The sequence below is a fragment of the Microtus oregoni genome, unplaced genomic scaffold, assembly GCF_018167655.1.
Source record: "Microtus oregoni isolate MIOR12 unplaced genomic scaffold, Mior012 000005F_ref0000423, whole genome shotgun sequence".
Lineage (NCBI taxonomy): Eukaryota > Metazoa > Chordata > Mammalia > Rodentia > Cricetidae > Microtus > Microtus oregoni.
The window spans coordinates 15,208,239-15,235,076 of record NW_024543064.1 but is presented as its reverse complement, the minus strand read 5'-3'; the positions used below and the strand labels follow the sequence as shown (position 1 = coordinate 15,235,076).

General features: G+C 42.2%; 1 protein-coding gene across 20 annotated transcripts in view; it reads left to right on the top strand.

The window, feature by feature from the left end:
* The window catches only part of Eif4g3 (eukaryotic translation initiation factor 4 gamma 3), a 230,594-nt gene that overhangs the window by 37,521 nt on the left and 166,235 nt on the right, over positions 1 to 26,838 (top strand). For 17 of the 20 annotated variants that reach the window (XM_041652791.1, XM_041652788.1, XM_041652778.1 and 14 more), the window contains exons 2-3: positions 10,632 to 10,707; positions 26,440 to 26,568. In XM_041652791.1, the coding sequence (XP_041508725.1) occupies positions 10,632 to 10,707; positions 26,440 to 26,568 (205 nt within the window). The remainder of the gene's footprint in view (positions 1 to 10,631; positions 10,708 to 26,439; positions 26,569 to 26,838) is intronic. The other 3 variants (XM_041652793.1, XM_041652792.1, XM_041652786.1) reach the window with 1 other exon arrangement.

Below are 26,838 nucleotides of genomic sequence, written 5' to 3'. Positions count from 1 at the left end.
GAGACAGGAATGTCGAAGTTCACGGACATCCTTGACACTCTTGGGCAGCTCGGGCTGAGTGAGACCCTGTCTCAGCAAACACATTTCTGTCATTGTACAGTTTAGGAAATGGAAGCTTAGCAGTGGACCTGAAATTGCCATTCAGGCCTGACTTTAAAGTTCACATTCTTACCCTTGTACTAGAATGCATCTTGGATGAGTTGGTGAGATTTATGTGCAGTACTGTATAGTCTTTATGTCCCATCAGTCAGGATATGCATGTTTAACACTGGTTGTTTTTGAACTAAACATGGCGGTACATGCCTGTACCCCATCTACTCAAGAGGGCCAGGCAAGTGGATTGCTTGAGTTTAGTTCAGTATTGGCACTATAGTGAGCTTCACCATCTCCTAAAAACAAACACATATATGCATCTTGAGTTTAGAACTGTGGGAAAGTGTGATGGCGATTGTGTAGCCACGTTGGTTCTCATATGCTGATTTTTTTAAATGTCGAATTTGCAGTGCTGCTAGCTTAGGGGTTGGCCTCATTCCCTTTCTGAGGCATGACTACTGGATTAAAGCAGACTTGAGCCAATGCATTTGAAAGGAAACAGAGGAAATGAAATTGACTGTTAAAGGTTAATAAATTGTACAACTGTCCAAAGCAGCAGCATCATTTATCTTGTGTCTATATTGTAGTTGGCGTCACTGTGTGGAAATAAGTGCTGAGTATGATCTTTGTAGCTGGGATGATGAAATCAGTTAACACTTGGACACATTTTCTTGCTTTATTTCACTTCATTCATTTATTCATAATTTTAGGCAGGGTCTGATTAGCCTTCACTAACCTGGAACTTGCTATGTGAGCTCAGTTGGTTTCTGACTCAGATCCTCCTGCTAGTGCCCCGCCCCCTGAGGACTGGGAATAAAGGCTTTTATCACCTGCCCCCTTTCATTGCCTTTTTCTAGCCATATTCGTCACGTTTTGGTAGTATGAATGACTGGTAGCTTAGCCATTTCCTCTCCTAGCCTTTAGTTACTAGGTAGTTTGGATCATTTAAGAATGATCACTAATTTTAGGAGCAGCGTTTAGCGGTTGTTAAAATGTGTACTTGTAGACATTCTCTGCACAGATACAGGCAGCTTGATGGTGACTCTGGGGATTCAGAGATGGATCCCACACCCTTCTTAGAGATTTGTTGCAATGCCCCTTGTATGGGGTAAGCATTTCTCCGGTAGCAAGGTATTCTTTAGAAAGACACTGAGGAATCCAGCATGTCTGCGGAGCTACAGACTATGGCTAGCTTTTACATATCTTTAATTTTACTTGCCTTGTTTTTTTAAGGTACTTTTTATTTTGATTTTTAGATGGGGTTTTGCTGTGTAGCCCAGGCTGGCCTTGAACCTAGGAGAATTCTGCATTAACCTCCCAAATTCTGGGATTACAGACAGGAGCTACCACCCACAGCTGTCTTTAAACCTTTGTTTATCAAGTAAAGACAGCTGACATTCTTTATCATATTCCTTTATTCTCACTGAAATGAGTTAACTATTTCAGGCTTGGTGGTCAGACCTAGACCTGTACTTGCCACACAGCGCCCTGCTACTGAGCTATAGTCTCAGCGCTCTTTTACTTTAGACAAGGTCTCACTAAGTTGTCTAGATAGGTCTTTTTTCTTTTTTTGGTTTTTCGAGACAGGGTTTCTCTGTGGTTTTGGAGCCTGTCCTGGAACTAGCCCTTGTAGACCAGGCTGGTCTTGAACTCACAGAGATCCGCCTGCCTCTGCCTCCCAAGTGCTGGGATTAAAGACGTGCGCCACCACCACCCGGCTAGATAGGTCTTGAAGTACCCACCAGGCGGCCTAGCTGAAAGAGTGCTTTTTTTCAGAAGTCAGTATGGGTTCAGATGCCTTTGGGAGTGCATGGGGGATGAGTGCTCAGAGGTTATGAAGCCTAGGGAAGAGGTTGCAGAGTATGCGTTGGCTTGGTTTGTCGCTGCTTTTCTCAGTTGTTGTGACTGCCTTAAACTAACTGGTCACATGCATTCACAAAGTCTTGTAGAGGTGGAGCTTGAAACTTTCCTTTCATGAAGGCAAATATGAGGCAAACACCATTTCTGTTCTTAACCTATAGTAGAGAAGGAGCTTTGCTTACAGGCCCAGAGGGAATGACGTCTGGATGCTTGTCACCTGTAGTGTCTGGACATACACTTGAAGTCTTCTCCACTTTCGTTCATGGATGAAAACTTTACTTTTGTATTGATTGGTGAAGATTGGTATTGATCAGAACACTTGTGGTCTATACCAAGGGTTGCTTACTGTTTTAAAAGTAATAATGATAGTGGGTGGAGATGGCATCTTGTTTCACTATTATGCAAATACAGCATTTAATGCCTTTTGTTAGAGAAGTCCTTTGTTGCTGCAGCCTTCTGAAAAACACCTGGTGCAGATGTCTGTCTGAACTCCTTTACCCCCTCTCTTTTCCCGAGACAGAGTTTGGCTGAGACTCTAGTCTCCGAATCACAGAGATCCACCTGCCTCTGCCTCCTGAGTGCTGAGATTAAAGGTGAGTGCCACCACCTTCCGGCTCAGATGTCTTTTGGGTTTTTTGTTTGTTTTGGCTTTTGGTTTTTCGAGTCAGGGTTTCTCTGTGTAGCTTCTGAGCCTGCCCTGGAACTCATCTGTAGACCAGGCTGGCCTCAAACTCACATTGATCCGCCTGCCTCTGCCTCTTGAGTGCCGGGATTAAAGGCATGTGCCACCACCACCCACAGATGTCTGTCTTAACCCTTTCTGCTCTCCCATCAGACAAAACTGATGCAATTATCCTTGAGATAGATAACATCTACAGAGGTAGATGACAGCACATTTCGTTTCTTCTGAATGATCAATGGGATGGAAATGCAGTTCCTAGAACTCTAGTAGGAACAGCTGTGGAGTCTTACTTGCTGGTCTCTGCGGATAGACATACTCAGTAGCTTCAGGCTTGCAAAGCTTTTCAGTCGTAGATAGGCAGCTGAGGAGATGTCCCCTACAGAAGTAGACCCATCCTCCACTTCACTTGCCCTTTTTTGTTTTTCTTAAACTATATACTGTGACATTGAAAGGACTTGTATTCACCAGAAAGACAAGGAGTGCTTTCATGGTGCAGGGTCTCCAGAGCTGCTGTGCAGAGCCTTTGTTGGGTTGACGCTGGCTCTCTTGCTCGCCACTCTCGACCTCATTGTTGGCACTTTGCATCTGTATTATTTTGAGAATTTCACCTCTTTATTTAATAGTTCACAGTTGCAAAAGGAAAATCAAGTTTCTTGAAATATATGTAAACCAAAAACTTCCCTGTTCTTTATTGGGAAAAGGTACCTTTTTATATCAAAGTGCCACTGTGGAAGTACTTCTTGGTCTTGTTAAAATTATATTCGATTATTTAAAACTCAGGTAATTTGCATTTAAAACTCAAGAAATTTGTTTTTGTGTGGCTGCAGCTCCCTAAGGTATTACTGTGCTTTATTTTAATTTATGAACCACAAGAGTCAATCACCAGTGTTGGATGGTATTACAGTTCACTTTTTAAAAACTTTTTTAAAAAAACTTTGTGTGTGCTTGTGTGTGTGCATGTGTGCTCACAGGTGGACATTTGAGTTCAGGTTCAGTGGAGGCCAGAGGCTTTGGATCCTCCCGAAGGTGGAGTTGTGGGTGGTTGTTAGCTATCCTGGGTGGGTGCTGGGAGCTGAACTGAAGTCCCCTGCAAGAGCAGTACATGCCTTTGCGTTTTAGCGCTGTTCTCACTCCGACCCTGGTAGTTCTTCTTTTTATGTTACATCGGATAAATGTGAAGTGGAGGATTATTTTAAAAAATAATTATTTTTTCGAGATAGGGTTTCTCTGTGGCTTTGAAACCTGTCCTGAATCTAGCTCTTGTAGACCAGGCTGGCCTCGAACTCACAGAGATCCATCTGCCTCTGCCTCCCAAGTGCTGGAATTAAAGACCTGCGCCACCACCACCCAGCAAAAATAATTATTTTTGAGACATGATCTTGCTTGGTAATCCGAGTTGGCCTACATCTGCCCCACCCCTGGTGCTGGGTGGGAGCTGTGTGTGTGCATTGGGCCCAGCTTAAAAAGTTTTGTAAGAATGCAAATAGGAATTAGGTGTAGTGGTTCTGGCCTCTAAGACTAATCTGGGGTGGCTGAGGTTGAAAGATGGAGAATTCTAGGTCAGCCTAGATGGCATGGTGAGTTTTAAGCCATTTTAGGCTATGTAACAAGGCTCTGTCTTAAAACATTGGAACTACATCAAAACTTCTAAAAAAACCTAAACAAGATAGAATCTGAATCCTGGTGACTTGGAAGGATGGGATTATAATAGAAATTCACCTGCATGCCACCAACCTGATGTGTAAATGTGCCTTGAGGTAAAATGTGTTATTTTGCATTTTATTGAAGTATTGGGCCTCAGTTTGATCTTTTTTGCTGGAGAGAAACCAAGCTCTTAATCTTTTAGTTGGGGGAGTGTTTGCTGTTTGTGCCTTCTCTGCTGTCAACAGGACTCGGAACCCTTTGCATTAGGCATTACTGTATTTTTTATGACGAACCATGGTGTTTCTAGAAGTTAGCTTTAGCTCTTGTGGTGGGCGACAGGCAGCAAGTAGGGTAGGTAGCTGATGGGTAGCTTCCTGAGGCCCAATGTGATTTTGTAAATCTCTGTTAGTCTAGAATTGATATGCTTCATTCACAGGCTGAGATTGCCTGTACTCATTCACAGATTGAAAGGTTTTGTGGGATGTGAGGAATCCATCCAGAGCTGTTGGCCTATTGGGTGCTGTACATGGCCAAGGTAAACACTTGATAGTAGTGGCTGAGGCTTGTGCTCAGCTATTCAAACCTCCCACTGCCAAAGAACAGGAGGAGGGGTGGGCGAGTGAGAGAGCGAGGAGTTGCTGTTTTGCTGGTGATTTGAATTGTTCTGAGTGGAGGGAGGTATGGGATGATCCCCAAGGGTTCAGTGAACAATGGTGTGCTGTGGCCCCTGAGGCTACCATAGAAGACCAGCTCCAGGCAAGCAGCAGAGAGGACCACTCACTGTTGCCACTTTGTTTACTGAATGTGCCTTCTGCAGCACATACCAGTGGACATATCAGCTCATTCTTTTTCCATAAAGAGCATTAATGAGTACTCATATTTCATTTCTCAAATGCACAGTGATTCTCTGTCAGCATGAATGAAAAGCCCTTTGGATTTTGTTTGATGACCTCATTGGATGACCGATTTTGAGTTAATGTGGCATGGCACCATTGAAGGGAGGGGTCCCTGATGCTTTTCTTCCTGGAGCAATGTGCCTCTGGCCTACTCACCTAAGTTTTTCTTACTTGAAGGTACTTGACTGTAGGTGTGAGGAATGCTGAATTTCTGGCCCTGGGGAATTATAAGAGTTTCCTAGGCAGCCTGTCTGCTGTGCAGAGATAGGATCAGAGCTGTTTCAGTGAGTGCAGTAAGATTTTCCTTGTCACTTCTCATTTTACTGGTAGTTTCACTTAATGCTCCAAATCAAAGGTGGGTAACCTGTGAGCACCTCAGGTCCTATGAAGGTCGTGGGCTCCCAACTGTTGGTAGTGATGATGTGATTTAACAGTGTGCTTTCTCCAAACAGAAACACTAGTAGCAACAAGAAGACAGTTTGACTTCTCATTTAACTTTTGTGTGTATATATGTATATGTATGTGTGTGCTGTCTGTGTGTGCGGGTGTGAGGATGAGAGACTAATGCCACCTCATTCTGACTCTTCATTTTTGAGGGAGAGTCCCTTACCAACTGCAGCTCACTGATTTGGCTAGACTATCAGCAGGGCATCCCAAGGAGCCTCGTGTTCCCCTTCTTTGGGATTCCAGGCTCCCACTGTTGCTCTCGACTGTTTAACAAGTTGCTGAGGGTCAGGTTTTCATTTTTTTTTTTAAGATTTATTCATTTATTATGTATACAACATTCCTTCCATGTATACCTGCAAGCCAGAAGAGGACGCTAGATCTCATTATAGATGGCTGTGAGCCACCATGTGGTTGCTGGGAATTGAACTCAGAACCTCTGGAAGAGCAGTCAGTGCTCTTAACCTCTGAGCCATCTCTCCACCCCCCCAGGTTTTCATTCTTGTGTGACATTTCTCCAGTGTCATGTCATTATCATCCTCACACCCACCCCAGCTTCCTCCCACCCCCAGTTTTTTGACACAGAATGAGATAGGATCTCTCTGAATAGCCCTGGTTGTCCTGGAAATCATTTTGCCCTGCCTCCAGAATGTTGAGATTAAAGGTATTCTCCACTGCACACTGCTTGCCCTTTGTTTTTTGTTTTTGCTATGTTCTAGGATGGCCTAGAGCAATTTATAATCCTCTTTCTTTAGCCTTTTGATTATTGGGTTTCCAAGTGTGTGTGCCTCACCAAGCTCTCACACTTAATGTATTTGATAAGACAGCAAAAGCTACTAATTTTAATAAACCCAACTCTTTGGACATACACCATCTTTTTAATACTCTGTGTGATAAGCTGGGAGTTATATGTAAGGGACTATTCATATATTGTTCTTACCTAAAAACACATACACCTGGCCACTGTGATACACATCTGTAATTCCGGTACTGGAGAGATAGAGGCAGGAGGTTTTCAGGTCCAGTTTAGCTTGGGCTACATAGATTCTATTTTCACAAATCAAAGAATTTCAAATATAATCAAAATAATTTTCTACCCTTCTAAAGACATCTTGTTGTTCTTGTAGCTCTATGTAGATAACAGATTAACCAGCTTAGGTGGGGTTTGCAGCATTCTTCTGAGTTGCACTCAAAGTTGGGTTTGTCACATTGATGTACAATTATAAACTACACACCTGCAGTTCAAGCTAAGAAACAGCTAAGGGACTGGGGAGTAGTCCCAGAGATAGAGAGCACGTATGCCGCTGCTGCAAAAGGCCCGAGAAGGGTACCCAGCACTCTGCTCTGCTCTGTCAGCTCCCGACTGCCTGAAACTCCAGCTCCAGGGCATCTGAGTTCTCTTCTGGCTTTCCAGGGATCTACTGTCCTCCTGCCCTCTGATGGCTCCCATACATACCTGCTTCACGCTAACAAGTACAAATAAATCTTTAAAAAAAATTGTGAAAAATTAAAAAAAAAAAGTTTGCTTCTTTCTTTCAGCTCAAAGGGTTATAAGGAGCCTGTGACTTAAGCTATGTAAGAACTGCACTCAGCTGCAGGCCGGTGGAATCACTTCTGGAACTCACCTGTCTCTGAACAGAACAGATCCCCAGTGCTTGTCTCTGGCTGACCCCTCTCAGGGTTTTAAGTGGAGAGATGGTCTAAACAGCAGCCTAACTGAAAGTTAATAAAATACTTGTTTAGTGTTTTTTTTAAAAATAATAATTTGTTTTTACTTTATGTGCATTGATGTTTTGCTTATGTGTATGTCTGTGTGAGGTTGTTGGATTCCCTGTAACTGGAGCTATAGACAGTTAGGAACTTCCTGTACGGGTGCTGGGGATTGATCCTGGGTCTTCTGGAAGATCAGCTGGTGCTCTTAACCTCTGAGCCATCTCTCCAGCCCCCTATTTGGAGTTGTTAAGAATTTCAGTTTAGCCGGGCAGTGGTGGCGCATACCTTTATTCCCAGCACTTGGGAATGGCTCTCTCTGAGTTTGAGGCTGTCCTGGTCTACAGAGTGAGTTCCAGGACAGCCAGTACTGATATATAGAGAAACTCTGCCTCGGAAAACAAACAGACAAAAAAATTCCATTTAAATTATTTTTTATTTCTTATTTATTGTGTGTGTCTTCGTGCGTGTGTGTGCCTGCACTTGCAGGAGCCCATAAGTAGGGTGGTTGTGAGCTGCCTGATATGAGTACTGGGAACTGAGCTCAGTTTCTATGGGAGACCAGTGAGTGCTGGCTTAGCTGTCTTTTCAGCTCCCTTAGTTTTTGCTAAGAGATCTCTGTCCAGTCCTGATATGAGTACTGGGAACTGAGCTCAGTTTCTATGAGAGACCAGTGAGTGCTGGCTTAGCTGTCTTCTCAGCTCCCTTAGTTTTTGCTAAGAGATCTCTGTCTAGTCCTGGTTTAGCTCTGGGATTACAGCCACCACACCGAGCTCCTTTTTTCATTGTTTGGACTTGTAGCCAGACTTGAGCTACATTATTTGATTCCTATTTGACTTTTTAAAAAAAAAATTATTTTTTGATAGTACTGCAGTTTTGTTTTATGTAAGCAGCGTTTAGTTATTTGTAGAATATAAAAATGAAATGAGCATTCTTTATTGTAGAAACAGGAAGAAAGTTTGTTCTGTAACGTAGGCAAATGATGCTCTAGCATTCTTGTTATTATAGTCATCCGGTTGGTTAGCAGGGGAACAGAAAGCGGAGTCTTGACTGGCTTAGCCTCAGCTTCTCAGGCAGAGTCCTGAACTCCTTGAGAACTGCTTCTCCCATGATGAGAATTAGGTCCTTCCTGTAAAAAAGCTGTGGCAGTTGGAAGCACAGAAGAAAGTATGGCTCCGTTTCCACCTGCCTTGCAAATGTAGAGCTCGTGTGAAGAGTTGTGAGCTCATAATGAAGGCATTGTCTTTGAACTTGTTAGGCTTCTGCATTTTATAGTGTGTGTGTGTTTAGGATGTATGTATACCATATGTGTTTGTGGATTGTGTGGAGAGTATGTGAAGTTTGTGCTGTGTGTAGTGTGTATATATACCATGTGTGCTTGGATTGTGTGGAGAATGGATAGTGTGTACAGAGTGTGTAGGATGTGTGTGTATAGTGTGTGCAGTGTGTATGTGTATAGTGTGCATATTTAGTGCGGAGTGTGTATGTATAATGTGTATACATGTATAGTGTGCTTTGTGAGTGTATGTGCTATGTGTGTATAGTGTATATATGTATGGATTATGTTTGGGTAGATTGTGGGTGTAAAGTGTGTGTACTTGCAGTGTGCTTGCGGATGTGTGGAGAATGTGGATGTGGGTGTGAAGGGTGCATGTGGATTGAGTGGTATGCATGTTGTGTGTGGTTAAAATGAAATGGTTCCTTTGTGAAATGTTTCAGCTCCATTGCTTCCCAGAACAGCAAGTGCGCACACAAAATATTTAACTGTTATGTGAGGTTGCTAGTTTAAAAACTGTCTAGAGACCACTGTAGTCTCTTTAGACATTTTAATGACTAAAACAGAGGGTGTGTTTGTTTTGTTTGCAGTCTTCTAAGCTGCTGCTTGGAAATAAAGAATCTACTAATGAATGATTCAGACTTTGGCAACTTTGAGTCATTCTTAAAATACAAACAAACAAACATCCACTACTTTTTTTCTTTCACTCTATTTATAATTTTTTTTCTATTTATAATTTTTAAAGATTTAATTCATGTGTATGAGTGTTTTGTGCGTGTGTGTGTGTATGCATGTATGTATGGAAAGCACGTGCATTCTTGGTATCTGTAGAGGTCAGAAGAGGGAATTAGATCCTGTGGAACTGCTGTAAGCCACCGTGTGGGTGTTGGGAAGTAAACCCAGGTCCTCTGTAAGAACAGCAAGTGTTCTTAACTCCTAAGCCATCTCTCTGGCTCTCTTTTCTTTTTGAAGCAATAGTTTCAGTAAAGTGTTACCCTGGCTGGCCTTGGACTCACTCACTCCTTTGACCATTCTGGCCTTGAACTTTCAGTGGTCTCCTGCTTCTGCCTCTTTAGTACTGGGTCACAGTTAACAGTCACTACACCTGCAGTAGCTCTTTTATTGTCTTCCCAACTCTCTCAGTGAATTAGAAAGAAACATTATACAAGAAGTATTAAGTGTTAAATTGAGGAAAATTTTTTCATTTGGGATTAGTGATACAATAATTAAAAATGAATTAGTCATGAATTAGCCAACTGGAATCTGACTACAGGCTTGTTGGAGTTAAAAAGAAATAGGTAAAATTCACATAATTTGTATCATTTGTGTTTATTGTAAAGAGACATAATCCGGCATGCATTTGTGTCATTCAGGGACAGTGCTGTGATCTTTTCCCTTTCACATAAGCCACATCGTGTAAGCATTTCTTCTTAAAATGGTACCACATCATCTAGGACAGCGCTTGTCTCCTAGTTTGAAGTTAAATAAAATGATAGTCTTTTGTCTTTTAATGCAATGTTGTCTTTGTATTCTGAAATATTTTAAGTGACTGGTGGAGAACCTCTTTTTAAAAGTGAGACATTTGCTGGGTGGCGGTGGTACATACCTTTAATCCCAGCACATAAGTAGAGGCAGGTGGATCTCTTGAGTTAAAGGGCAGCCTGGTCTACAGAGTAAGTTCCTTAAGGCAGCCCTGTTTCCGCTATGCTGGAGGCGCCAGTTGTGGTCTGTTGACCTTGCTTGCACTTCTTTTCTGTCTAAAGGCGGTAGAGTCTCATAATGGGCCTACAGTTTGGGGACTCAGTCATTGTTTTCATTTCCAATGGAAGGTTATTGTGGGAAGCAATGTTGGAGAAATTGCTAATCACGATAGGAAATTTGAAATACTTGAGTTTCCAGTTTCTTGGGAGGGATAAGTATACAGCACCACAGGTTGGCTAAAAAAAAAAAGTGGGTCATTGGTAGAATTTTCTCTAGCTGCTAAGCAATTCTGTTTGTGTATTCGCCTCCTTAACTCACTTTCCAGGATTCCTAGAGGACCCGTACAGCAGCCTCTGGAGGATCGGATCTTCCCTCCTACAGTCTCTGCAGTCTACAGCACAGTAAGCATTCTAAGTGTCTGTCATGTTGTCTGTGTGCACACATTAGTGCTTAGAATTTCTGGTAGTGTTGGATTGACATAGGCTTCAAGTAAAAGATTAATAAATTCTCAGTAGAATTAGATGTATATCATGTGACCATTGTAATCTAAGAGTGGAAGTGGGGTGAACACCGTAATGTGGTTGGCTGGACTTCCACATCTGCCCGTTGCCCTCTCTCTATAGTTATTAAACTCTGACTTCTGTTGTGCAGTGTTGGGGACATAGAGCAAGTCCTTGCGTGTATTCTACCATGCAGCCGTGCTTCCACTCCCTTGGAATTAATAATTTTTACACCGAACTTAAATTATTATTTTCTAATTTGTACTTGTTTTATGTGTATGGTGTTGTCTGCATGTGTACCTGTACACCTGTGTGTTCAGATCTCCTGGGGTTGGAGTTGGAAATGATTGTCTCCGCCGTGTTGGTGCTGGAATCCTTTCTGAGGCCTCTGCAAGAGCCGCAGTGAGTGCTCTTAGCCACCGAGTCTTCTCTCCAGCCCCTGAATTTTAATTTTTATTGACTATTTTTTTTTTTTTTTGGTATTTTCGAGACAGGGTTTCTCTGTGGCTTTGGAGCCTGTCCTGGAACTAGCTCTGTCGACCAGGCTGGTCTCAAACTCACAGAGATCCACCTGCCTCTGCCTCCCGAGTGCTGGGATTAAAGGTGTGTGCCACCATTGCCCGGCTACATATATTTTTTTTAGTTTTATTTTCCAGACAGGTTTTCTCTGTGTAGCCCTGGCTGTCCTGGAACTTGATCTATAGACCAGGCTGGCCTTGAACTCACAGTTTTCCTTTTCTTAATTGTTTTTTCCTTTACCTTTTCTGTCCCTGATTCCATATAAAATATGCATAAATATTGGCTAAGTGAACCCAAGAGGAGGTTTGAATTATGTTTTGAATGACGAATTTGTAAGAGAAGGTTCGTTTTATAGTTTGAAAATTCAGTTACTAAAATGATGTTCTCCAGTGAACCTATGAGAATTTAAGAGACATGGTGACATACCTGTCTATTAATATCCTGTTCTATATCTGCCGTTTACTCCTGTTCTGAAAGGAAACTAGAGTCTGACAGAAATGGGGCAATAAATCGTTGCAATCCAAAGTAATATGATTCTTAATAGTTTGAGTCTTGAATCAGTTTAATTCTTGCACAGTAGTAGAGATTGAACCCAGGGTTTCAGAAATGCTAGGCAAGTGCATGCAGCTCAAAGTTGGAGCATTCGTCTTTTAACAAAATAAAGGCTTACATTGTTCAGGTGTTGTATTCAGTGCTTTGGTGGAAACAGTAAGATAAAAGGGTAGAGGATGGATATGCTCCCCTAGCTAACGCGCTCAAGGAAATTCTCTTGGAAAAGGCATTTAGGGAACTAGAAAGCCTGGAGTGGCGGTGCATACTTTAATGCCAATACTGGGGCGGCTGAGGCAGAAAGATCCCTAGTTCCATGCTAGCGTGAGCTACTTAGTAGACACTTGGTCTAGCATGTGCATAGTTCTGGAAGTGCATAGTTTTTGCTGCCAAGAAAAACAAAATAAAATAAAATTGATGATTTCTAGAGAAAGAGCACCCCTGCAGTACAGAACCCCTGGGATGGCTGTGGGTTAGCAGAGTCTTCAAAACCACAGATGCTGGTGTGGAGAGAGGTTGGACTTGGGGCATCAGATAACATGGGAAATTATAGGCTGTGTAGAGGTTTTGAAACTTAGACCTGGTATAATGAAATACAAAAAGAGGAGAAAGAGAAATAGAACTAATTTGCCTTTTAGAGTGTCACTGTTTTAAAGGTGTGCACCACCACTGCCCAGCTATTTCTGTTTTTTAATGTCTAGTTGTTTCTGTATTTTGTGAGCGGTCCCAGACTATTAGAGTGAAGTCTGCCTTAGACTTCCTGGTAGTAGGTTTCTTCTTCAACTTAAAAATTACATTTATTTTACTTGAGATCTGGAAATGCCTCTACCTCTGGAGTGCTTTCATTTTTAATGAATTATTTGCATTCTTGTTTGTTTTGCATCAGTGTCCACTATATATCTCTGGTTGTTCTGGAGCTTGCTGTATATGCCGGGCTGGCTTTATGTTTTCAAAGATCCTCCTGACTCTGCCTCTAGAGTGCTGGGAGTAAAGGTGTTTGTCACTACCCTGGCAAATTATTATAGTCTTAATGGTTGAAGATTCCCAGTCCAGACTTTCCTATTATTGTACATATTGTTGCCAGTGAGTAGGGGAGCATGTGGCTGGGGTCTTTGAGGTTTTAGTGCCCCCGTCCAAGCATCAGGATTCTGTATTTGGTCATTATTTTTCTGTAGGTTCATTTTCCCCATTTCTGTGTCAGCAAATAAAGGCTAACCCTCACTCATTCCCTACCTACACTGACATGCAGTGCCATATAATGTTTGAATTGAGTTGGTTAAATTCTTTAAAGGCAGTAGTATTCCTGGCCAAAGCTCTCAGCACTCTGCTTTTTTAGTGACTGGTCATCTTCTGTAGACTTGAGTAGTCACTTCTGATAGATAGTCTGCCAGTCATCTAAAGAATATCCGCAGTTGGACGAGCCTATTGGAATGACTCCATGTGTCAGTTAGGTTATTTTGTATTCATTTATTTTAAATATTTATCAAAGATAAGTCATTTGAGAGATCGATTCCATTAATGAACCATGAACATTCAAACAAATAGTTGAAAAGTTGTACTAGGGTATTCAGGGTAGAGGAGAGATGACAGCTGGGGGAGGCGGTAGCTGATCTGCAGTGTGTTAGCTGTTAACTCTCTGTGGCTGTGCAGTCTGTCTGTTGTGTGTTTAATTCTGTCTTTTGTCTTTAGAGAAATTAGAATTTCTGACTGTTAAGCCTGCTATGTGGATTGCAGTCACACTTTCAGGGTGGAAGTCTGTCTTCAGGGTGACTGGAAGGAAGGCTTTCCTAGTCATTCATTTTCAGAGATTCCTGTGTTACTTAAGTTACTCTTCAGAGATGAATTACTTTCTTGCTGTTACAGTTTTGATTTTTGTAAGTAGTTTATACTTTATATGTCATTTAGTCCCGGCTCTTCCATCCTGTAGCTGTATGTAATGTTTAGAAAATCCTGTTTGCCCTTCCTTTTCTGCTTCCTTGACGTTCGCACATGTTTTCTCTCTCTCTCCTTTTATCTCTTCTTTTTTTCTCTCTCTCCCTCTTTCTTAATAAATACTTATGGCTAAAAAAAAAAAAAAAAAAAAAATAGAAAATCCTGTTTTTTCAAAATTTCCCCAGCCTCTGAGTATTGAGTAGACTAGCAGTCAGTGGAGATCCTACTGCCGAGAAGCGTGGCCTGGCCCAGTCAGTTCTTGTTGAGCAGTAGTGTCCATCCAGGTGAGAGTCTGCTTGACTGTGCTGTCCCCACAGAATAACAGTCCATTGTTTTAAACCTGTGGCGTGGTGATTTATTTATACACATTGAGACAAAACTGGTGCACAGTGCTCTGCACACTCAGAATGTGCACGTTGGTAAGTGTTATGAGAGCCCACAAGCATCCTCAGTGAGGGTGAAATGGTTAGCATTCATCCCAAGAAGACCAAGGCTGACTGAGGAGCCAAGGCTACTCTTTAACCCACAGTTTTTCTGTCTCATTCGCCCGAATGCTAGGGTTTGGGTGTGGCCATGGGCCTTTTCTTTTCTTTCTTTTTTCTTTTTTTGGCAGGGTCTTGTTATATAGCTGAAGCAGGACAAGAACTTAGCATGTATCTTAGACTGGCCTAAAACTCATGGCATCTTCCTATCTCAGCCTCCCAAAATGTTGTATTTGCAGATATGAGCTGTATTCCACTTTTTGGATCTCTGTCTGTCTCTCTCTCTCTCTCTCTCTCTCTCTCTCTCTCTGTGCATTCCATATGTGTGCATGTGCACGTTGTGTACTAGAGTGACAGAATTGAACCTGATGGAACTCGTAGACCCCAGTGGTTGATGTAGGGCGGCTTATTTATTGTTTACTATTGATCGTTTATTCTGGTTTGTTTGTTTATAAGACATGGCCTCACTATGTAGCTCTGGTTCTCCTGGAACAAGATTGCCCCTGCTTCCTAAGTGCTGGGATTAAGCATGTGCCTCTGTTCTGGGTTTCTACCTTGTCTTCTAAGGGAGTCTCTCATTGAGTCTGTGGCTACTGTAGCAGCTTGACTAACTGGCCAGAAACTCTTGGAATATACTGTTTCTGTACCTCCATGCACTGCTCTTATGTGGGTACTGGGTATCCAGACTCAGGTCTGTTGACTGCAAGGCAGAGCACACTATTTTCCAGTAAACCTCTCCCTGTCCTGAAGTCCCTCTAAAGTACTTCTGTCAGCACCTTAGGGCCTTAGAGGCTGCTTGTTACCAGTCTGGGTCTGCCTTCCTGCCTGTCTTTGTATCTGCCAATTAATGGCATTTATGAAAGTTTAGATTCTTCATTAATATTTAATGTGGATTTCTCATTAAATGTTAAATCAGATACCTAATTAAAATATTATTTAATATGTATTTGCTTGATTTCCTCCTTTAGAAGGAGGATTAAGCTGGGAGATGTAAAGGAGTAGCCAGCTGGTAAATGCCAGTGAGGAATGGCTTTCAGGTTTCCCAGATAAGAGTAGAAAGAGTCTGTGTCAGAGCACTTTGATAGTGTGTTTCTTTCTTTTTTCTTTTGGTGTTTTGAGACAGGGTTTCTCTGTAGCTTTGGAGCCTGTCCTGGAACTAACTCTTGTAGACCAGGCTGGTCTCGAACTCACAGAGATCTGCCTGCCTCTGCCTCCTGAGTGCTGGGTTTAAAGGTTTGTGCCACCGTCGCCCGGCTGATAGTGCGTTTCTTTAAACTGTGGAGTATTCCAGCCCCTGTGCTATAGACTGAGACTGTTCTTTGGTTTCCTGGCTGCCCAGAGCCGAATAATCACAAGCAGCAAAGGGGACGTGCTTGTTGGGGAAAAAAGCTCAGACCTAGATATTTGTGGCAGCAGGTAGTGTTGTGTGCATTGGTCACATAGCATAGCATGTGCGTGTCCAGTAGACTGTCTGCAGCTAATTTGTGTTATGGTCCTGTGGGCTGAAAACAGCAAGCAGGACATTTGGGGTGCTGTGCCAGCACTGCTGGGGCCTTACTGTTGGTAGTTCTGCATTTTTATCCCGCTTCCAGGTGGTGCCAGTGCCTCTAGTCTAGAGACACCAACTGCATTAGATTAAACCTCTCCTATTCTCCCAGGTGTGAAAATAAAAGTCAGGGTACCAGTCATTTTAGTCTAAACTGTCATTCAAGATTTTAAAACCTTCATTTTAAACGTTGTTAACAAAATTAAACACAGTAGCTACCATGTTTAAATACTTGATTCCAGCATTGTGAGGCATACATCTTTTAACAGATTTCATAAAGAAGTTCACATGATAACCTTCATTATTTTATTTTATTTTATTTTATTTTTAAAGGTTAAGTTTATTGAATATACTGCAGGAGGGCAATGAACTGAGCAGTAACTGGAGGTCTGCTTGCATCATAGGGCAGTGGACTGTAAGAGTCTATTCGGGAGAAGAGGCATTAGAGTTAGGGTGTTTCCAGATGTATGATTGATACTGTTTGAAGGTGAACAGTCCTTGATCGAAGAGAGGTCTGGCGCATAATAAAAGGAATCCCACACTAGCTCAGAACTAAGAAATATACAGGTATTTATTAATAGATAAAACTTGTTTGCAGTCTATAGGTTTCTGTTTTAAGTTTTTGTCTGGTAGGTAATGATCTGTAACTTAACCTCCGAATGGGGACATAGTGACACTTCTTCTGTGACATGTGCTATTCCAGAGCAATCTAACAATTTGATTTTGATAACACATTTGAACTTATTATTTATTGAATTTATTATTAATTTATACTGGGTTCCACTAGTACCTTGGAATTAGAGCCAATTGCTTTGGCTCAGTTTTGTAACCAGTTTATTAACAATGGGAGGTCAGCAGTAAAATCAAAGTATAAATGTGAAAATCATGTTTTATGATGGAAATTGGCTGGGTGGTAGTATTGCAGGCCTTTAGTCCAACACAGATTCAGACGCAGGCAGATCTCTGTGAGTTTGAGGCAAGCTTGGACTTTCAGGACAGCCAAAGTGAAACCCTGCCTTGAAAAAAACCAAAACATAAGGAAAGATGGCAGCTGATTCCGAGGTAGCCCTTGCTGTATTTGACAGTGCGCTGGGGAAAGCTGAGTTCTGTACAGTGGGCTCTGAACTTGTGAAAGAGGACATGGGGTCCTGTTGGATGGAAACATCCTGGAGACAAGCCTTTGGAAAGCTGAGGTAGAGAATTGTTGTGAGTTTGAGGCCAGGCTGCCTCCTCTGCTCATCCATTGGCTCACACTGGACATTCTTTCTTTTGGGGGTCAAGGTTTTACTATGGAGTCTTAGGCTGGCCTCAGTCTGGCTTTGTATCCCAGGCTGGGGTCAAACTTGTCATCATGTCCCACATCTCAAGTGCTGGGTGTACAGTTGTGTGCCATACTCTGGCATCTTGCGTGAAATTTTATAGACCAGTGTGGAAACTTCCAAGTTCCAAATCGCAGAATTGAAGTAATAGATGCTCTCTAGAAAAATAGAAATACAGATTAAAATGTAAGGCAGGTGGTGGTGCTGCTGCACTGTCTGGCTAATGAGCCACCCATTTATGTATTATTTTTTTTTCTTGGCCTTATGGGATGGCTCAGCAGCTAAAATGGCTTGCCTGGCAAGTCTGCTGACTTGAACTTGATTCCCCAATCACCGAGGTAGAAGAAGACAGCTACCTTCTAAAAGTTGTTTGCTGAGCCGTGCACGATGCCTATGTATCTGTCCTCACACACATGCCTTATACACACAGAAAAATATGAAACATTTTAGATAGACTTTTTTTTAAAGGATTTGTTTCCCAATTGACTTGTTTTTATGATTATTTTACTGTCACAAATGTAATAGTCAAATAGCAGATTCATGCCCTACATTTCTTTCCTGATTAAATAGTAACAGAAACATACCCAAACTGAAAAGAACTGAATTACGATACTACTTTATGTTCTAGATAAATACCTACAGTTTAGAGAGAAGGATTTTTCATAGACATAGGAAATGTACATGCTAAACTCATACTTAACATCTTTAGAATATTGAATTGTTTCATTCTGTGCTTGGTGGATATATGTGGACATGTGTACCAAAACACACACTGGAAGTCAGAAGACATTGTGGATTTGGTTCTCTCCTTCTTCCTTTATGTAGGTTCTGGGGTTCAAACTCTTGATTTGCCAACCTTGTGTGGCAAAGCTCCTTTACCCACTGAGCCTTCTTGGCACCTTTAATTTATACTTTCAAACACAGCTTACATTTTGCATTTTTCTTAATCTATCATATATATATGTCATATATATTGTTTTATTATCATATATATTGTGCCTTGTTTTAGTAGACCTTGGATGTACCATAAAGTACTGAAAGAAATCATTTCCAACTTTTGGGTATATTGAGAAGAGACCTTTTCAGGGGCAGGATGTTATCAGTATTGCCGCTGTTCTCCTCTGCTTAGTCTTACTTCTCAAGTTATGGCATTTGTATTACTCTGTTATTTTTTTAGGTAGAGTTATAAGGTTTCAGGTTACCCAGCTGGCTTTGATTCTAGCTAACAATGACCCTGACTTCTCAATCCTTCTGCCTCGGGCTCATGAGTGTTAGGATTGTAAGTGTGTATCGTTGTGCCTGGATTTATGCAGTGCTGGGGATTGAACCTAGAACTTTACCCATGTCAGGCAAGCACTCTACCAACGGAGCCACATTTTCAGCTCTATACCAGTATTCTTGTATTTGCTGTGTTGAGCATCCTTGCTTATAGTCTTTGTTGTCTTAATTCTTTATGCTGATCCTTAAATATCTTATTGACATTTATTTGTCCTTCTTAAAGAAAATGATCAGAATAATTGAATGCATGTGGCGTGAAAAAATAATATAGAAGGATTTCTAATGATAGAAACAATTCCTACTCATTCCTTTGTTTAGATGGAGCCACTTGGGAGCACTTTTAGTTTCTGTCTCTCTGCCATTACTTTTTGTGATAGGTTGAGTTTGAAAGGTCCCCAAAGCCTCATATGCTAAGGTTAGGATTGCCAGGAAGAGATTGGGTCATGAGGTCATGGTTTAGTATGTGAGCAGACACTGTAGTAGGTGGAAATTCTATATATCAAACACTATATTGGATACTTTCTAAAATGTATTGTTATTACAGCTTGGAAAGTGAAACCATGTTACATAGTTCAGAAATCAATCTGGTCTGCCTGCTTTCTCTCCTCACGATTGGTTGCCAATGTGAGCCTTTAGGATTTCAGTTCTAAGGTGTGAGAGACTGGAGGAGGGATAGCAGCTAAGAAGTGTAGTGTTTGCTACAAAACTACTGGTGAGTTTAGTGATGGGAGAGAGACTTCTAGATTGACCATGACTTTTCTTTCAGTGAGAGATGATTCTTTGGTTGATTTCTTTAAAGTCGGGAGTCTCAGGTGGCCCAGGCTGGCCTGGAACTCACACTGTGTGCTATTCGACCTGAACTCTCAGTAGTCCTCCTGCCTCAGCTTCCAGGTATTGCAGTATCCAGTGTGAGGTGCCCTCCCAACTTTCCCAGTCTCTGTCTGAGCACCATGTCTTACTGGGATGTAGTTGCAATAGCGCTTGCCGTCACCTGCAAAGTCTGGGTTAGAGTCACTGCTGTTTCTCAATAGGGTCTTCTGACTTGATTGCTTTGGGAAAATCATCTCCTTTCTGGCTACTTAACCTCATTTGCCCAACTCTAGCCTGTCTAACCATTCCCTTTTCTCCCCCATTTTTACTAACATAATTACAATAGCATACAACCCATTTAAGTGTCCAGGTCAGTAGATTTTATTGTATCCTGTCGCTGTAGTCAGTTTTAGGACATTTCCATTCCTTTTGAAAGAGTCTGCGTTCCTTGGGTCCTAACTGCCACCCTCAGCCCCAGTGTTGGTCAGGGCTGGCTTCACATACTACAGTTAGTAATGATGCTGCAAGTGCATGGCCCCTGCTTGCTAAGTGTCTCCACCAGGAGAAATGTGGGTGGTTTCCACAGGCTCGCCAGTGTCTCAACTCAGGCTTCTCTTCGTGTAATTCTCTTCCCCAGCTCTTCCCACGCAGACCTCTTTTCTTTTTATATTATGTGCCGTGGCAACTCTAGCCTTTTCTTTTTAGAATCGTCTTTACCTATAAGTCTGAACTCAGCCTTTCCCTTCCTAAAGAACATGTGGGTTCTCCCACTTCAGACCTGGAACTGTTGCTGGTTTTCAGCAGCACTTTACAGTTACCCATTTCTGTTTGCTGTGGCCCTTCTTCCTATTAAGGATCTAGAAGGAAGGCAGGACCTTATCTGTATCTGGAAGGCCCGATTCCCGGTGCTTGGCCCAGTGCTGGTTCTCAGTAGCATGGTAGAAGCAGTTAGTCTTGTTGGCTTGATGCGGTCCCTGAGACCATGATGTATTCATTCTCCTATTTGTAAACAATTGGACAACTTCTGTTTCTGATTTCTCTGCTGTGACATCTGCTTTACTCTTGGGACAGCTGAAATTGTGATAACCCTTTAATCACTTTAGTAATTTTGAGATTTGATTTAATTTTAGCAGGCATTATTGATTTATTCTACAGTTTTGGTTCTTTTTTTCTTGTATAGTTTTTTTTTTTTGTTTTTTGTTTTTTGTTTTTTTTGTTTTTTCGAGACAGGGTTTCTCTGTGGCTTTGGAGCCTGTCCTGGAACTAGCTCTGTAGACCAGGCTGGTCTCGAACTCACAGAGATCCGCCTACCTCTGCCTCCCGAATGCTGGGATTAAAGGCATGCGCCACCATCGCCCGGCTTTTCTTGTATAGTTTTAAGAAGAGATATAAACCCCAGTGACTACATGGGGTGAGCATATGGTCTTAACCGCTACAGTTACACTGACCATATTGATCCAGAAGTTAATGTCAGCCCTCTGCCCTGTGTCATTTTCTGAAGTCTTTGTTTGCTAGTTTTGGTAATTAGTTTAGATACCATCTATAGTATTGATAATGAACCCATCCCTAGGTTCTTTGGTCTGACCCCAGCTCCTCAAGCTCATACAGATCCAGCAGGTACTCATTGCTCCCACTGGACAGCTATCTGGTAGGTGTTGTATCGTGATTCTTGCTTACTCTTCCCTTAGGTCTGTCCTGCTTTTCAGCCTCTCATTTCAGAACAGCACTTCCCCAGACCCAGTACTTCAAGCCACAACTCCAAAGGATTTCTGATTTTCTTGAAGTTAGGACTTTCAATGTAGTATACAAGCTGAGCATAGGCTATAATACTAATGTCTGGGAGGCTGGACAAGGAGAATGGCTTCAAGTTTACAGCCGGTGTGGTCTGCATGTCATGTTGGTGGCCATTCATATCTTCACACGGAGACTCTGAATGTGTCTTAGGTCAGCATGAGTAGCAGGTCCATGGAGGTAGGACTCTTTCCTGCTCAGTGGTCTCTCACACGCTGTAAATTCCATCAGTAAATACTGGTTATTTGAGTGAGCCTCGCAGCCAGCCCTTGTTCTGTCTTGTCATAATTCTAGTCTCTCCCTCTAAGATATAGTCTACATTCTCTATCTTTACTGCTGTGACTCTAATACTTGTCTGTCTGTGACTCCTTTTCATGTTAGAATTTTCTTACGTGGTCCTGGTTTATATATATACAAAATAGTTTTGTAAATACTTGCTACTGTCTTAGTTAGGATTTCATTCCTGTGAAAAGACACCATGACCATCGTAACTCTTATAGAGAAAAACATTTAATTGGGCTCACAATTCAGAGGTTTAGTTCATATCATCATTGTGGGACGTGGCGGCATGCAGGTGGAGTGGACATGGTGCTGGATAAGAAGTTGGAGAGTTGTACCTCCGGATCTGCAGGCAGCAGGAAGAGACAGTCACACTGAGTGTGGCTTTAGCATTTGAGACCTCAGAGCCCGCCCCCAGTGACTTAACAGTTCTCCAACAAAGTCACACCCACTCCTGCAAGGTCACACCTCCTAATAGTGCTACCTCCTGTGAACCTTTGGGGGTCATTTTTTTTTTCCAGACCAGCACAACAATAATCATGAATAAATTTTGGGAACAGTTCTTTGGTATACACAGATACACACATTGTTTCTCTCGTTGTATTAAAGACAAAATTAAATTTGCATGCAAATGAATGTTTGAACTTAATTTTGTATAAGAAATTAAATCTTGTCTAAATGTTTGATACCACAGGACACAGAGGGCATCTTTAGTGTTTTCCAGAATTGATTGCTATTTTGATTTTATAATCTAGTTTCAGTTCTGAGAAAAATGCTTCATATAAATAATAGTACAGAGGTATCCTCTTTTCATTGTTTGAGTTCATACTTACAAAATAAACATAAACAGGACACATAAACATAGTTACAAAATAAACAAAAAGTACATTTTAACAAAATAAACATCTGCTTGTTTGGTACATCCATCATAACTGAGCCCTGTTCTGAGTTCATCATAAAACATATGGAGTCTGCTTGTTTCTGTGCTTAAGCTTGGCTTGAGGACTCATGGAATTGTTTGATTTTTCTCTGTCTGAAGTAGTAAGGGCAGCGGAGGGGCTGTGTCCCCAACACCCCAGCCGCCTGCCCGGCTTGCTTATGCCCGAAATATTACACGGAAACTGTATTCATTTAATCACTGCTTGGCCCATTCTCTTCTAGGCTAATTCTCACATATTAATTTAGCCCATTTCTAATCATCTGTGTGTAGCACCCCAAGGTGCGCTTACCGGGGAGATTCTAGCCTAGTCCATCCTGGGTCGGAGCTTCATGGCGTGTGTCTGCCCGGGAGCGGGGCATGGCGTCTCTGCTGAGGCATCTGCTCAGGAGAGCAGAGCTGTGGAGTCTGACCTCACTTCCTCTTCCTCCCAGTGTTCTGTTCTGCCTACTCCTCCCACCTATCTTTCAACCAATAAAATGGGCCAAGGCAGTTCCTTTATTAGCCAATGACCTTCCTCCATCATCTGTCCTTCTGTCCATCAATCCATCCATTTTGTTTTTGCATTTCAATCAAAGCTTCCCTTCCTCTCCTCATCCCAGTTCCTCCCACCCCCACTCCATCCACTCCTCCTCCATTGTTTCTCTTTGGATACAGGCAGACAGACCTCCCTGCCATGGATATCTACCAGCCATGGTATATCAAGTAGCAGTGAGGCTAGGCACTTTATCTGTTAGAACTGGATGAGGCAGTCTGGTAGCAAGAATTACTTGTTTTATAAAAGGTCAAAATGTACTGGAATACCTGGGATTGCAAGTAGCCCAAACTAATAAAGTGTAGAACAGAAAAGGGGAGAAAGCCTTCTTCCTCATGTCCTCCCATCTGTCAGTTCTTCCTTCCTGTGGATGAATAGTGATATCAGAATATGAAAATTGTTATGATGTTCAATAAGATTTTTTTAGTATCTACTGTACTAGTTCATTTAGGGAATACTGTATGTGTACATATTTTACATTTACTCCGTGTATGTCTGTGTATGTGTGGGTGTACATGCTCCACAACACAGATAGTGGATGACTGTTCTTTCCTTCTGCCACATGGGTCCTGAATATCAAACTTGGGTCTCTGGGATCCGTGTGCTTTATCCACTGGTCATATTGGCAGATCCATACTATTTCTCGCATAGATCTGCTTTTATTATTTTCTAGTATCTGTTTGGGAAAATATATGTTCTGAGGGAAGAGGTAGAATGGTAGGAAACTGATGAGGGCTGTCACATCTGAAAGCAAAGCTCAGGCATCTGTCTGTCACCCTGGTTAAAGTAGCCATTTTGTGGGACTGTGACCATCTGAATGTTAGTGCCTGTTTTTGTATTTATTTTACTGAGCTATTTTATGTGTATGGGCATTTTGTTTGCATGTATGTGTCTACACTGTGTGTGTGTGCTTGATATCCTCAGAGGTCAGAAGCAGGTGTTGGATCCCCTAGAATCCATCTGGCATTATTGATGGTTGGGCACCACCACCTGGATGCTGGGAACTCAGTCTGGGTCCTCTGCACATGAAATAAGTGCTCTTAATTGCTGAGCACTTATTTTTGTATTTTATTTGGCTTTTGGAAATAAGATCTTTCATGTGATACATGGTGACCTGGGATTCTGCGCATAGCCCAGGCTACCCTTGAATCCCTGATCCTTTTGTCTGGGACTACAAACGTGGCCCACCAGGCAAGCTTAGAGAAAAGTAATGAGTGGTGACGTCAATAGAAGCCATTTGTCCTTGACCTTTATAGGGACAATTTGTTGCTGAAAGAGAGATTAATATATTTGATGGGACTCTGGGTGATGTCAGATTTATTTATTTATTTGGTAAAGACTTACTGTGTGCTTAAGTATGTGTTTTCATCAAACTTAAAGACGTATGACTGAGGAGTGCTTTGTGTGGATCTGCATTGCCTCGATTTGGAGATACTGCGGAGGTGACCTAACTGCATCCACAGTGGCTGTTTCTGTGTTTCAGATGCAGTGTATGTCTTAGTAGCTTGCACTGTGGCTATATACAGAATCCTCAGTTGTGGTTTCTAGTGGAAGTTTAGAGAATTATGTTACTACTCCACATTCCTGCCTGGCCCCGCCCCCTAGTGGCCATTCTTCCCAGATGTGATTATGTCTGGTCAGCTACCCCATGTTTCCTAAGAAAGGATTCTCATGTTCAGGCTCCTGCCTCACCACACATTGTAATTATTATTTGAAAATGGTAGCATATTGAGGTAGTTCTAAATTACTATATTTGATCAAATTAGTTAAGATAGTGCTTGATAGCTGAACCAGTTCACTTAATGAACAGCTTAATTTGCATTATCTTCCTGAGTTGCTATTAAATGTCATTAATTTTGCAGGAGATTATTTTTAGGTAGAAATCTTGAGGAGAAACTCACAAGTCAGCTGGGCTGTGGTGGTGCTTGCCTTTAGTCCCAGCACTTGGAAGATATAGGCAGGAGGATTCCTGTGATTTCGAGGCCATCCTGATCTACTGAGCGAATTTCAGGACAGCCATGGTACAGTGAAACCCTGTCCCAAAATAAAATAAAATAGAATATAAAAAAGAGAAATATAGAAAAAAAAATCTTGTGAGTCTGCTGCAGTTTTCAGTAAGTCTTAGAATGTCCAGGGGAGCTGGGCTGTATTAGATTTTTGTCTGTGTGTGTGTATGTTTGTACACGTGCACACATACGTGACAGTATGCATTCCCGTGTGGGACTGTGTGAGTGCAGAGACTGATAGCAGGCCCTACTACTCATGGCTGTCCACCTTAACTTTTGGAGGCCTCTTTTAGTCTTGGGCTTACCAGTTGTCTAGACAGGTGAACTGTTGATCTCTGGAGCTCCTAATCTGCATGCCCTTCTCTCCCCCAAAGTAGGGTTTGCAGGCATGAGTGGCCATGCGTCTTTTGTGTGGGTTTTCATGCTTCTGTAGCAAGTGCTTTACTCAAGTCAATTGAAAATGCATTGAATCTAACCTACTAAACTGTAGAATAGTGTAGCCGCCTTTGCTGGCCTCAGAACATTTAGACTAGCCTGTAGTCAGGCAGAGGGCTTTGTAGTAGTGCTTAGCTGCTATAATTCATTGACTTGCAGGTGTGCTTTCGTGCCGTCTAAAGTTCAGCAAGTGGGTCTCAAGCCAGTTTTAACTAGGAAATATAGCTGCTTTTGTCCTTGTCCTAACAGTTGTTTTTTTTTTAAATACCAATCCCAGGTCCCCCCTCTCTCCTCTTCTTCACTCTCCCCTTCCCCCACCCTATCCATCTGCTCCTTGGAGAGGGTAAGACCTCTGCCGGGAAGTCAACAAAATGTGTCCCATCACCTCTTTGAGGCAGGACCAAGTATCGTGTCCCCCAGTCTCTCCATAGAGAATGTGCTCCCCAAAGTCAGTTCATGCATTAGAGTTAGATCCTGGTTCCACTGCCAGCGGCTCCATATACTGCCCAGGCCACTCCATCTTACAGTTTTTTGTTTGTTTCCTTTGTTTTGAGACAGTGTCATGGAACCCAGGCCAGCCTTGAATTTGAGCTTGCTACATAGCCACAGATGACCTTGAACTCCTCCTGCTGTTTCTACCCATGTTTTCTAAGAGCTGGGGTTACAGGCCAGCACCATCAAGCCCAGTTTATGTGCTGCCCAGGTTTGCCCCTAGGCTTAAGCCAAGAGGGCTTAACTCTTCCAGCCTCTCCCTTTTCTCTTGAGACAGTCTTTGTTGAGCGCAAGCCAGCCCTGAATTCACCATTCTCCTCCAGAGTGCTGGGATTATAAAAAAAGCCATCACAGGGGCTGTTCTGAGAGTCTTGACTAACAAGTCCTGTGAGTCTCACCTCATGCTACTTTCTTCTTCTTTTTTCTAGCTGAGCCTCCTGTCTCTCCTCTCCACTCCCATAGCCATCGATTTCCTGTGTCTTTATAAAATGCTAGATACAGTTTCATTTACCTATTTTTGTTTTAGGGTTTTTGCTTTGTCTGGAGATTATATGCTTTAGGAATTTATCAAACATGGAAATATTCATGTATTCTAAGATAGTAAACCGCTCCTCAGTCTAGTACTAGTTATTGTAACTTGTGAGGCATAGAGTCCAGGTTTAATCATTTCAGCTGTACTCGTAGATCGGGTCACTAATCTACTGTTCTTTGACTTCCTCACAGGTAACACAGGTAGCAAGACAGCCGGGACCCCCAGCCCCTTCCCCTTACTCAGCACATGAAATAAACAAGGGGCATCCCAATCTTGCGGCCACGCCCCCGGGACATGCATCGTCCCCTGGACTCTCTCAAGTAAGAAATGCAGGTTTTCTGTGTTGTTTTCTTTTAAAAGACATTTCCTTATAATCCTTGTATTTCAGTTTCTCTAAATTCGACTCTGCTCACTGGCAGTTAGTGCAGCGCTCTTGAAGGCTCGGGTCCCTGTCCTGTGTGTCTGCTGGCAGCTGGAACTTACACTTTTTGTCTTGGGGTGTTTAAGAAAGAAAGAAAGAAACTGACTTTATATTTAGTTTTTCCCGTTTGTTTGAGAAATTGGTCAGTGATTCTAAAACTAGTTAAGAG